Here is a 12,420-nt window from a genome sequence, read left to right as displayed (position 1 = left end):
CTGCCTGGTGGCTGAGGGGGAGGACAAGCTGGCACAAGACCATGGCCAAGAGCCACAGGGCACCATCAGTTCTGCATGGTTTACAGCCCTGCAGATCCCAGGAACCCACCTCCCTCCTGCTCCAATCCCCTGCCCTCCCTGGGCACAGCCCACCAGCTGGCATGGGTTGGTTTGGCTGCTCGGGTCAGCCAGCAAGACATGGTCACGGCTCAGGCCGGGCATCTCCTAACGTGAGAGGTTGCAACACCTCCCTACCTCACCAATCTCCATGGGAACAGGGCAATGAACCCTCTGTTCTCCAGGCAGCCACTCCTCCGCCCCCTTGTTCTGCCCCAGAGCCTTTATATGCAGAGGCACTGCCTGTGCTCGGTCTTGGACAGCTTCTGTTCACACTGGTGTTGTCTCCATCCCTGCCAAAGCTGCCTTGCTGCCAGCTGCCAGTCATGAGAATCCTCTTCTTCCTCGTTGCTGTTCTCTTCTTCCTCTTCCAGGCTGCTCCAGGTAAGGCTGAAGAGAGATGAGATGGAGGCTCAAAGGGTGAGGATGCAGAGAAGTTCTTTAGATCCCAGTGCTGAGGGTCAGATTACCTCTCTGCTCCTGGAATCCGGGACTTTCCTGTTAGAATTCCCCTTCCCTGGTCATTGTCCTAATTTTCAAGCTATCAGTTCTTGATATTCCTACCGATGGTTTCTTTCTGGCATGTGATGACAAAATAAGAAAAAAAGGATGGTCCTGTATTGACCTTGGTGCCAGAAAAAGTTTTGGAGCAGCTTGAATGCCTTCATGTGGCATGTACAGAACACCCAGGACACAGCCAGAGTTGGTCCATGAAAAGCTGATCCTGCTTGACCAACTTGATCTCCTCTATGACAAGGTGTCCCATTTGGTGATTTAGATATCTAGCTGGATTTTGTTAAATACCTGACACCATTTCCCACAGAGTTTTCTTGGAGAAACTGGCTGCTCCTGGCTTGGATGGGTGCATTGTTCACTGGGTTAAAAACTATCAGGATGGCCAGGCCCAGAGAGGTGTGGGGAATGGAGTTCAGTCCAACTGGAGTTCAATCCAACTGAGGCTGACAGCAGCGGTGCTCCCCAGGGCTCAGTACTGGGGCTGGTCCTGTTTGATATCTTAATGAATGATCCAGATGAGGGGACTGAGGGAAACCTCAGCAAATTTGCAGATTACACGAAGTCAGGTGGGAGTGTTGATCTGCTGGAGGGCAGGAAGGCTCTGCAGGGGAATCTGGACAGGCTGGATCCATGGGATGAGGCAAATTGTGTGAGGGTCAAGAAGGCCAAGTGCTGTTCACATCAACCCCTGCAGCTCCAGGCTGGGGCAGAGTGGCTCAAAAACTGGAAAAGGCCCTGGAGGTGCTGCTGGCAGCAGATGGACATGAGCCAGGTGTGCCCAGGTGGGCAAGAGGCCAAAGGCACCTGGGCTGTCCCAGCTCTGGGGTGGCAGCAGGAGCAGGGCAGTGCTGTCCCCTGTGCTGGCACTGCTGGGGCACCTCCAGTGCTGGGAGCAGCTCTGGAATCCTCATGGAGAGAGAGAGACTGAGAGGCTGGAGTGTGTCCAGGGAAGAGAATGGAGCTGGGGAAGGGGCTGGAGCACCAGGAGGGGCTGAGGGAGCTGGGAAAGGGGCTCAGCCTGGAGAAAAGGAGGCTCAGGAGGGACCTTGTGGGTCTGCACAGCTCCCTGAGAGGAGGGGACAGCCAGGGTGGGTCAGGCTCTGCTCCTGGGAAACAGGGACAGGACAAGAGAAAATTACATCAAGTTGTACCTGGGGAGGTTTTGATCGGATATTAGGAAACATTTGTTCACCAGAAATTCTCCAAGCCTGGCACAGCTGTCTGGGGCAGTGATGGAGTCCCCATCCCTGCAGGGATTTAAAAGCCATGTGGATGTGGCACTTGGGGACATGGGTCAGTGGTGGCCTTGGCAGTGCTGGGGATGGTTGGACTCACTGGTTATGGAGGATCCAAGGACCCTTTTCCAACCTGAACAATTCCCTGAGGATTTTATTGAGGCAATTGTTAGAATAATACTAAAGATGTAACCTGTCAACATGAGAGCTTTCTCTTCTCTCATTCTCATGCACATACCCTCAACTGTGTATTCTAGATTAGGAGACCTCATCTATTTTTGGGAAAAATGTTATCCTGACTGTTGCTTTTTGCCTGAACTCGGTATTGGCCATGTGCATTAAGTGGTTTTGGAGCCAATGTATCATTCCAGGCTATCTGGGTGTCTTTGAAGCAGCTGAAGTTGTCTCAATTTGATTTGCAGTAGTCTCAAATTTGTACCAGCTTTCTTAGACCATCAAATGTCTGAATACTCAAAGAAAAAAAAATATAGAACCATTGAGACAAAATCTCTACTACAAGTTTTGGGATTGCCTTCCTGGGCTTTTCCTACTTCATGCACCACAAAATGTGTTATTCATATCAAAACACCCTGTGATCCCTGAGATGGCTGCAGGACTGGCACAATTCCAGTAGAATCTCTGGGAAAGGCCACCGGTTATTTTCTATCTCTTCAAAAAGATTATATTATTAATTATACAATATATATAACACATAATATATAATATATAACACATAATATATAATATATAATATATAATATATAACACATAATATATAATATATAATATATAATATATAATATATTATATATTATATATTATACATTATACATTATATATTATATAGATTATATATATTATATATTATATATTATATATTATATATTATATAGATTTTATATATTATATATTATATATTATATATTATATATTATATATATTATATAGATTATAGATTATATAAAACACTATAATCTTCATAAGATTATATAAAACAATACAGGGCTTTTTAATTTAAGAGATAAGGGAAACCAAAGAAAAATCAGCTGAGTGACATCAAAAACATGTAATCCTTGAACAAAATGTGATTAAGAGAAAGGACTCCAGAACTACTGGGACAAAGTGGTTGTAATGTTAGAGGCCTGATTTAGAATAAAGCTGTGATGCTTTCCAAATTAGGGATGGAATCCAATTTGATGACAAAACCTTAACACAGTGCCAGGTAAATCTCATGCCTCAAGTCCCCAGCCCTCTGCCAGGACAAACAAACATGAATTTTCCCTATTTTTTTGCAGCTTACAGCCAGGAAACCGCAGACACCCTGGCCTGCAGGCAGAGCCGGGGCTCCTGCTCCTTCGTGCCCTGCTCTGCTCCTCTGGTTGACATCGGGACCTGCCGCGGTGGGAAGCTAAGATGCTGCAAATGGTAAGAGAAATTCCTCTGGGGAAGGGCTGCTGTACTAAAAGCAAGAAGAATCACCGGGCTTTTCCTCTTTTCAGCATCAGAGCCCCTTCTCCAGACCCCTACAATATCCGAAAAGTACCTGCTAATTGCTGGGGTTGGTGTGTGGTGAAAACAAAACGGAGTTTTTGTGGTGTTGGAATATTCCAGAGAAAAGGAGAGGCTGTTTGCAAAAGTGACAGGACAAGGGGCAATGGATTCAATCTGACAGAGAACAGATCTGGATTGGATGTTAGGAAGAAATTTGTCCCTGTGAGGGTGGTGAGGTCCTGGCACAGGATGCCCAGAGAAGCTGTGGCTGCCCCATCCCTGGAAATGTTCAAGGCCAGGTTGGATGGGACTTGGAGCAACCTGGGATAGTGGAAGGTGTCCCTGGTATTCTGGGCATCAGCAGCCGCAAGTGAGCAGCTGTGGTGTGTGCTGAGAGGTGAAAGCCTCATTCTCTATTTTATCTGGGTTGTCTTTCTTGCCTGGCCGGAGATACAGGTCCAGCTCAGAGTCTCCAGCTGTCTTTACCCTCATGTGGTCCCTGATGTCTCCATCAGTCTGAGGTGTCAAGGTGTAATTTATTTGTTTGGTGGATGAGCTAAGCACCTGAATTTTCTCTGCAGGACCCCCAGCTCCTAAATCTGACACCTCTCTGACCACTCAGACAAGAGCTCTGGACATCTGAGACATCTCCCATCTCTGGACATCGATGGATCCTGTCCTCAGTGCCCTGGGGAGCCTCTCCCATGGGGATGGAGGCTCTCAGGAACATGAGAACATCTGAGGAGGAGTTCTTGTCCAGTAAAGATATTTGCAGTTTCAATTCTAATAAAAGCAAGTTCTTGTGAAACCATGTTGCTGATACTTGCTCATGTATGTCAGGGTGGATTTTGTTGGTTTTGTTGTCTATAAAAATCAGCCTGTAAATGATTTTTTTTTAATTCCCTTAAGTCCATGTGTCATCAAGTCCTGTTAAATCACCCTGTGTTGCAGTGATTTATGTGGCAACATTTATATTAATAATTGGAAAAGCATTAAACCCCATTCCAGCTGCCATTCCAGCCCAGAGCTGGGATTCAGGAGACAATCTCAATCCTGCGCTCCTGTCCAGGGCTGCATCTGCCAGCCCAACCTGAAATATTTGGAATACAGAGAAAACCCCAGGGTGGCAAAAGGGCTTGAAACTGTGTGAGTCAAGAGTCACAAGAGTCTGCTCCTGCTGTCTCTGTTTAGTGTAGACAAGCATCATGTCCATGGAATTTGATTTCTCTGTATCCCAAACTGGTTAGGCTGTTTTTCCCTGCCTTGCTCTGTCTGGAGGCACTGGGCTGTGTGTCCATCAGCCTGGATTCTCATCACCAAGACTCATCCCCTCCTTCCCTTCCCCTTCCCAGTGCAAAGGCCACAAGGATTTGGGACAGGGGGGGACTCAAGGTGTCCCTGCTCTCCATGCCAGGAGCTCCTGGAGGGATTCAGGACTTCCATGGGTGCTCAGCCTGGTCAGTTTGTGCCAGCTCTGCACTGGCCTCATCACAGTGGGTTTGGAAAATCACAGAATCATGGAATGGTTTGGGTGGGAAAGGACTTTCAAGATATCCAGTTCCATCCCAGCAGGGAAACCTTCCACTGTCCCAGGTTGTTCCAAGTCCTGCCCAACCTGGCCTTGATGTTATTCTTGGTTAAATTAATAATGATTAGGACAAGGACATTTTCCTTGTCACATGGGTTTGTTTTCCTCTCCCCTTTTCTTGGATAAGTTTTCCACAAGGCACATCTCACACTGATTCTAGGTGAGACCCTCCAACAAAATGCACAGCAAGAGAATTCCTCACAGGAATAAGGAGATTGTTCCTCACAGGGATAAGGATCAAACACAGATCTTCCAGGACAAGTTTATTAAAATTTATTGAGATGTGTAGACTATGAAATATAAACACCTTAGCTGAGCATTCTGGAATTAGTCACATTATTGCTGACTGCAAAAGGAAAATAAAATAATAATAGCAATAATAAAAGAGCTGTTCTGAGGGCCAAAGGAAGAACCTTGCATCCTCTCACGGGCACAGACCCCTGCATGCTGGTGATCTCTGGGACAGATGTTGGTTGACACAATAAAATTTCAGCAGCAAAACATTTTTAAAAATGAAAAATATTGGTCTTTTCAAGAAGTGCTTTGGTGTTTCTTCATGTCATTAAGGCTGTTTGTGGAGGGGTTTGTTCTTTTTCTGTTGTTGACATTGTGGTGTGTGCCTGCATGGGTCAAATGCATATTTTCTGCTCAGAATTCTAGGTTTTCCAGTGAGATGATACATCCCTTAAGTTGCCAGGAGCTCTAGGTAGCCCATCTGAGATGTCAATGGTCACTAATCATACTGAAAAAAAAAAAAAAAAAAAAAAGGGAAGAAACTTTCAGATTTTGTGCTTACAACCAGGAAAGAAATTAAATAAAATACATAGAAGGGATTGAATGAGCACCAAGGGCTGATATTCCTGAATCTAACTCTTCAGGATATTCACAGTCCTGCTGCTGCTGAATTTTAATAATAAATTGCTTTTCTATTTTAATTAATAATGAATTGGCCACATCCTGTGCCTGAAGCTTCCTACTGCTCTTGGAATTTTTAGCATGGAAAAGAGTTTCTGCGGCTCAAGTTTTGTTTTTAACATCTCTTGCTACTAATATTGAACAAAGTTTAAGTAAGAGCCTCCAAAAATAAATCTGCAGCATTTTACAAAGAATAAAAGAAACAGAAAATTAAATGTTAGAATCAGTGGAGGCAGAGTGTAAATATTCAGGGATATGTTTTGCTGCAGTTTCACATTGGAATAAAGATATGGGGCAAACTTTAGGATTCCAGTAATTTGAGGGGGAAAAGAATAAATTAATCACAGAATTAAAGAATGATTTTTATTTGATGGGACCTAAAAGACCATCTGGTTCCAACTCCCTGCCATGGGCAGGGACACCTTTCACTAGACCACATATTTTGATTTTGTCTAGAAGATGAAGTTTATCAAACCATAGGAAAAAAATCTGGGAGAACAACATGACTTTAAGGCTGTTATTCTGACTATGGGACCAGGCAGTCTTTGCAAGGTGGAACATGCAGGTTTCCTATGAATCTGACCCAAAAAATCCCAGGTTTCAGGACAGCAACCACATTAAGAGATGTGTCCTTTGAAGCCAGTACTAGTCATCATGAGCAGCTTGAACCAGCCAATGGTAACAGCAGCAAAAAAGAGTTCATTTCTGGCTAATTAATTCTCTCTGCCAAAGAGGTTTCGCTGTGATCTTCCCCACGAGGCACTTGAGCTGCACCAATGATGCTACAGAGGGAAGCAGTGAGGAAATCCTCAGGAAATTTGTGTGCAGAGTCTCTGCTCTTTGCCAGCTTGTGCTGGAGGAATTTTCCACCTAAAGGCCAGAGTAGATGTCCAAAAATGAGTAATAAATGAGTAATAGACCCCAAGAAATCCCTGGAAATGCTCAAGGCCAGGTTGGACCTGGCTTGGAGCAACCGGATCTTGTTGAAGGTGTCCATGACAATGGGGGTGGAACAGATGACCTTGAAAGGCCCTGTCCAACCCAAGCCCTTCTGTGGGTGTGTGATCCATCACATCCTGGACTCACCACGGTCCTACAGCAGGGAATTCCCTGCTGGCAGTGTCCAAAGGGTCTCGTGTGGGGCGGGGAGCAGCGGTGGCTGGAACAGACGCCCCCAGCCTGTCTGCACTGCACCTCGGTGTTGGGGGCACGCAGGAAACCTGGGCAGAATGAAAAATAAACAATGCAGAGTCGTGATTTCCTTCCCAAAGAAGACCAAGAACAATCCAGGTTATAGCATAGCAGCAGTCTTGAAGTTCACCTGCAGGCTGGCCACTTCCACACGGTTAAATTCCCTTATTTTCCAGACTGGGAGAGTTCCGTGCATCCAATGGACCCATTTGGTTTCTGGTCACTGCTCAAAATGTGCCCAACACCTTGGCAGCACTTTAGGCAAAAGGGACAAAACCCCTTTATATTCTATTTCTATTTCCATTATTTCTATTATTTCTATTATTTCTATTTCTATTTCTATTTCTATTTCTATTTCTATTTCCATTATTTCTATTATTTCTATTTCTATTTCTATTTCTATTTCTATTTCTATTTCTATTATTTCTATTTATATTTCTACTTCTATTTCTATTTCCTCTTATTCCGATTCCTCTTATTTCTGTTTTTATTTATTCCTATTTTTTTTTTCCATTCTCACAATTTTCCCTGTGCATTTCCTTAGACTTTATTTAACTCTTACCTGAAGTGCCCTGGAGCATAAAGAGGAGAACAGCAAAGAAAAAGGAAAAGATCTTCATGTCGAAATTCAGTGCCACCAAATACAACAGATGCTAAGAAAAAAAACCAGAAAGAAGTAATGCATTTAACCTGCATTTGTCATCACCCACCACAAACAGCATTAATGACAAATTAGCTGCAATTTTAAAATAAAATTGGCATTTATGTAATAGAGTAAATGTTCTAGAATGAATTTATAGAAATAACAGTTTTTAAGGAAAAATAAATTTGAAAGCCTCCTGTAAAAGATTGATAAAATGTATTTATGACTCTAAATATTTTTAACAATTTTTTTTATTTGAGCAACTCTGCTAAATCTGGGTGGGATGGACTTAACTTTAATCATGGCAGCCCATACAGTGCCGTGCTTCATGTTAAAGCAAGTTACTTCATGACTAAAATATCCATTTTATTTAATTAATAACTTAAGCCTTTCCTATTTATTTGAATATAAAAACTCAAAACTTTAATTGCTCAGATAATGGTAATTTTTTAGCTTACAAGCCAGTAATTACTCCTTGAAATATCTTTACAGAAAATCTAAGCAGCCATCTATCCATCCTGGAAGTCCTGGATTGTCTCTCCACCATCATTTCTCACTGAAGATTCCAGCTACCTTTGGAAAATAATGCCAACTAATTTAATAATTAAGAATCACCATCACTGAGTATAACAATCAGCCAAATGCATTACTGAAACACCAAGCACTGACCATTTCAGATATTCATGGGCATTTAATTAAGCTGCAATATTCTACCTCTTGGATGATTAAGTTCCTTTTTAGAGGATCAAAAAATGTTATCAAAAATCAGGTGTTTTTCTCCTCTTTGGTTGAAATTGGTGTGAAAACTGCACCTTTAGCTCACCCAAGGGGACTGAGGAGAGAGGGGCCAGAAGGTCCTACCTGTTTCCACTCCAGGGGATCTTCACAGAGCGATGTCTCACCCCAGAAGAGCTGTTTTTATACATTCTGTGGGTGACAGAGCTGCCACAGACCAGCTGGCCAAGGACATAGTCTTGCCACAGCAATTCCCAGCAGCTGAAATGTCACTTCCCAGCAGCTGATGGGGGACAGTGACCTCTTGTAACTCCCTCCCCTTTCCCTGGAACATGAGTTGGCCCTTCCCAAAAATGCCTCACACTGCCCCGGTGTGTGCCCAACACATCAATCCCTCATGGGCAGTGGGAAACTGTCAGACAATCTCCTTTTCTGACCCAGAGATGAGGCAACTGAGAGGCTTTTTCAAAACTTTTATTCCATTTTCAGTCTCATGTGATGGGTGAGACAATACAGATGTTCTTATTCACGACATCACAATCAGAAGCCAACTATTTCCTAATTAAAAGATGCTATAAGTGTTTCTTGGCCTATCAGCTTTTTGCCACACCATGCTGTAGATGCCTTCAAGCAAATCACCTAAAACTACCCCTTGTGGGTCCTACTACAACACATCTATTTCTCCAAAGTATCTAGTCTTTTTTGCAAGGCCATCTTTTGAAACTTCTTCCTAGCTCCATTTCTCTCTCAACAACATCTGCCCTATTCCACGGCATTTCTAGGTCAGCATTTCTCATCTCAAATTTTCCATTTGGATGAATACTGTGTAGGCCTTCTGTCAGGCCCTGAGAACTCTCTACAGATCCATTTCCCACAGAAAACGATGGCCCGGGACACACAGGTTGGGATCCAGGGGGACCTAACCCTGCAGGGCTGTGTCTGGAGCCTGCAGATGCATCCACAGCCCCAGAACAGCAGAATTTGGGAAGCTCAGATTTTGCAATGACTCTGCTGTGTGAAATACAGGTGAGAGCCCTCTGTGTTCATAGAATCCCAGAATGGTTTGGGTTGGAAGGGACTTGAAAACTCATTCAGTTCCACCCCCTGCCATGGGCAGGGACAGCTTCCACTACCCCAGGTTGCTCCAAGCCCTGTCCAGCCTGGCCTTGGCCACTTCCAGGGGTCCAGGGGCAGCCACAGCTTCTCTGGGCACCCTGTGCCAGGGCCTCCCCACCCTCACAGGGAAGGATTCCAATATCCCATCTATCCCCGCCCTCTGGCAGTGGGAAGCCATTCCGTGTGTCCTGTCCCTCCAGGCCTAGAGTATTTGCAAGGAACCCCCAATGAGGGGAGAGAATGATGCATGTGACTCCATCTTATCAGAAGGCTAATTAATTACTTTATTATACTATATTATTCTATATTATATTACACTATATTACATTACATCTAAACTGAATCTGCCAAGCATTCAACTCTGCACACACTGCACAGAATCTCGTGACTGTCAGTGACAGTCCTGACACACACACACACACACACTTGGCCCTGCTAGGCCAAGGAAACAAAACACCATCACTTTGGGTAAACAATCTCCATATTGCATTCTACTTTTGCACAAACTCAGGCACAGCAAATGATAAGAATTGCTTTTCCTTTCTCTGAGGTTCAGAGAATGTGAAACCCAGAAATACTCTTGGGAAGAATTGTGCCTTGCTTTTCTCTGTGAAGAGAAATGTGGCGACACCAGCCCTGGTCCCCAGTCCTTCTCCAGCTCTTCTGGAGTTCCTTTAGGCCCTGGAAGAGGCTCTGAGGTCCCCCTGGGGCCTTCTCCAGGTGAGCACCCCCAGCTCTCCCAGCCTGGCTCCAGAGCAGAGGGGCTCCAGCCCTTGGAGCATCTCTGTGGCCTCCTCTGGACTCTCTCCAGGAGCTCCATGTCCTTATGTTGGGGACCCCAGGCAGGACATCACAAGAGCAAATTGCCCTCCCTTGACCTGTTGGTCCCTCTTTCATTCTCATGGATTTGCCACATCTGTGTTCTGCTTGTCCCACAGAAAATGTTTATGTTTGAATTATTAATTCCAGGGAAGCATGTCACAGCCACATTTTCTGGAAAAATCTCTTTGCCCAGGATTCTTCTCCTGGGAAGCTGAGAAGCCTCAGAGTAAAAGGAAAACAATAATTATCTGATTTGTTTCTCCTGTGTTTTGCTGGAATGTGTTTGGAGATTGTTTACCAACAGGTGGTTGTTTCATTGGTTTCATGTGAATTGTTTTGACTTATTGGCCAATCAAGATCAAGCTGTGCCGAGGCTCTGGAAAGTGTCACGAGTTTTCATTATTATCTTTTTAGCTTTGTGTAAGTATCCTTTCTGTATTCTTTAGTATAATTTAGTTTAGTATTCTTTAACATAATATAGTACCATAAAATAATAAATTAGCCTTCTGAGAACATGGAGTCAGATTCATCATTCCCTCCTTCGTCTGGGCACCCCACAAATACAATAGAAGCACCCACCTCCACACAGCCTTTCTGATTACAGGTGGCCAAAGGAAACAACTTCCACAAAAATATTTTGGTCAAAGATGTGCCCTCAGAGGGTCTGGACTACAGAAACTGGGGCAGCACTGGTTTAACCTGAACCCCAAAGGAACCTGTGAGCCATGATGTTGTGTTTTCATTGTCATACCAGCAAGATACCAGGGTAAAACCCAAAATTCCTGTACTCCAAAGAGCATTCACCTACTCGGGTCTCTCCCAGAAGATGGCAATGGAGAGCTAATGCTGAAATTCCCCTGCAGCAACCTTCTTCAGTGAAGAGTACAGAAATTATTCTGACAGTGGGGGTTTATGGATTTTTTTTCCTCCTTAATTAAACTGATGTCTTTTGATTCCCAGGGCTGATATGTGAGGGAATGATGTTTTCTGACAGGCCAGACTCAAAGCCCTCCCTGCTCTGCAGTCAGCTGTGGAGCCCTGTGATGGACAAGAAACCATTCACTGCTCTCAAAATCAAATTGACAGGACTCAAGGAAATGGAATGAAGCTGAGTTGGGGGAGGTTTAGGTTGGATATCAGGAAAAGTTCTTCACCCAGAGGGTAGCTGGACACTGAACAGGCTCCCCAGAAAAAGACAGCTATTTAAAATCCCATTTCTGTATTATTTAATTGGAAGAATGTGTATATTTGCTTTACAATGTGGAAGAGCATTTGTTTCTGTTATTTGGATTTTGATTTTGTTTTTGAAACAACTCAAAACTTTTGTTTTTTAAATAAATCAAGTGATGAAATATAAAGAAGCAGAAACAGACACTGTGAATATCAAATGTATAAATGAGTTTTCAGAGGCACAGAGCTCTGAACTGAGATTTTGGGGTAACCTTTTGAAAAGGAAGTTAAAATAGGATAAAATTATTTCTTCCTGCTTTTCCACTTTGTGCATGTGCCACCTGCCCAAAATGGAACAAAACAGATCCAAGGTCAAATATTGGGGTTTGGACAAGATCTTTAACTAATTAATTTTATTTGTTCTTATGATTGATGAAAAACTTCCTTTAAATATCTTAATTACTGTAATTTAACCCTTAATTCCAACACACTGTTATTTATTCTAAGCATTGTTTTGGCCACTCATGATTGCAAAAGTGCTGCATTTCACCTGTTTCCTGGCACTTAAACACATGCAATTAAAGAATGAATATTGCAAATCAATTAATATTGCTTCCTGAAAGCATTTTGACTACTAAATATCTTAGTTCCCTTTTCCTGGGGTACTGCAAAGGACATTGTGTGAAGCCCCCAAAATTATGTTCTCCAAGCATAAATATGTATCTGTATGCCTGTGCATATAATCTATAAATACTCCAAGAGAAACAAAGGCCAAACTTACTCAACTGCTTTATATTTTATCTTTGCTGAAGAACATGCAAATAGAGAATAATCCAGATTCTAACCTATGATTTACTCAGGAATAGTCAGGATATGAATTT

At 43.4% G+C, this 12,420-nt stretch overlaps 1 protein-coding gene across 1 annotated transcript; it reads left to right on the top strand.

The window, feature by feature from the left end:
• Positions 1–358: 358 nt before the first annotated feature.
• Positions 359–3,297, top strand: LOC139599905 (gallinacin-9). Its single transcript, XM_071447625.1, has 2 exons — positions 359–501; positions 3,164–3,297. Exons 1-2 carry the CDS (start codon positions 444–446, stop codon positions 3,295–3,297), a joined length of 192 nt encoding a protein of 63 aa, XP_071303726.1. The 5' UTR covers positions 359–443.
• Positions 3,298–12,420: the final 9,123 nt, after the last annotated feature.

Source organism: Agelaius tricolor, unplaced genomic scaffold, assembly GCF_023055355.1.
Source record: "Agelaius tricolor isolate 1412-34295 unplaced genomic scaffold, bAgeTri1.0.p SCAF_1, whole genome shotgun sequence".
Lineage (NCBI taxonomy): Eukaryota > Metazoa > Chordata > Aves > Passeriformes > Icteridae > Agelaius > Agelaius tricolor.
This window is presented reverse-complemented; position numbering and strand designations above follow the sequence as displayed.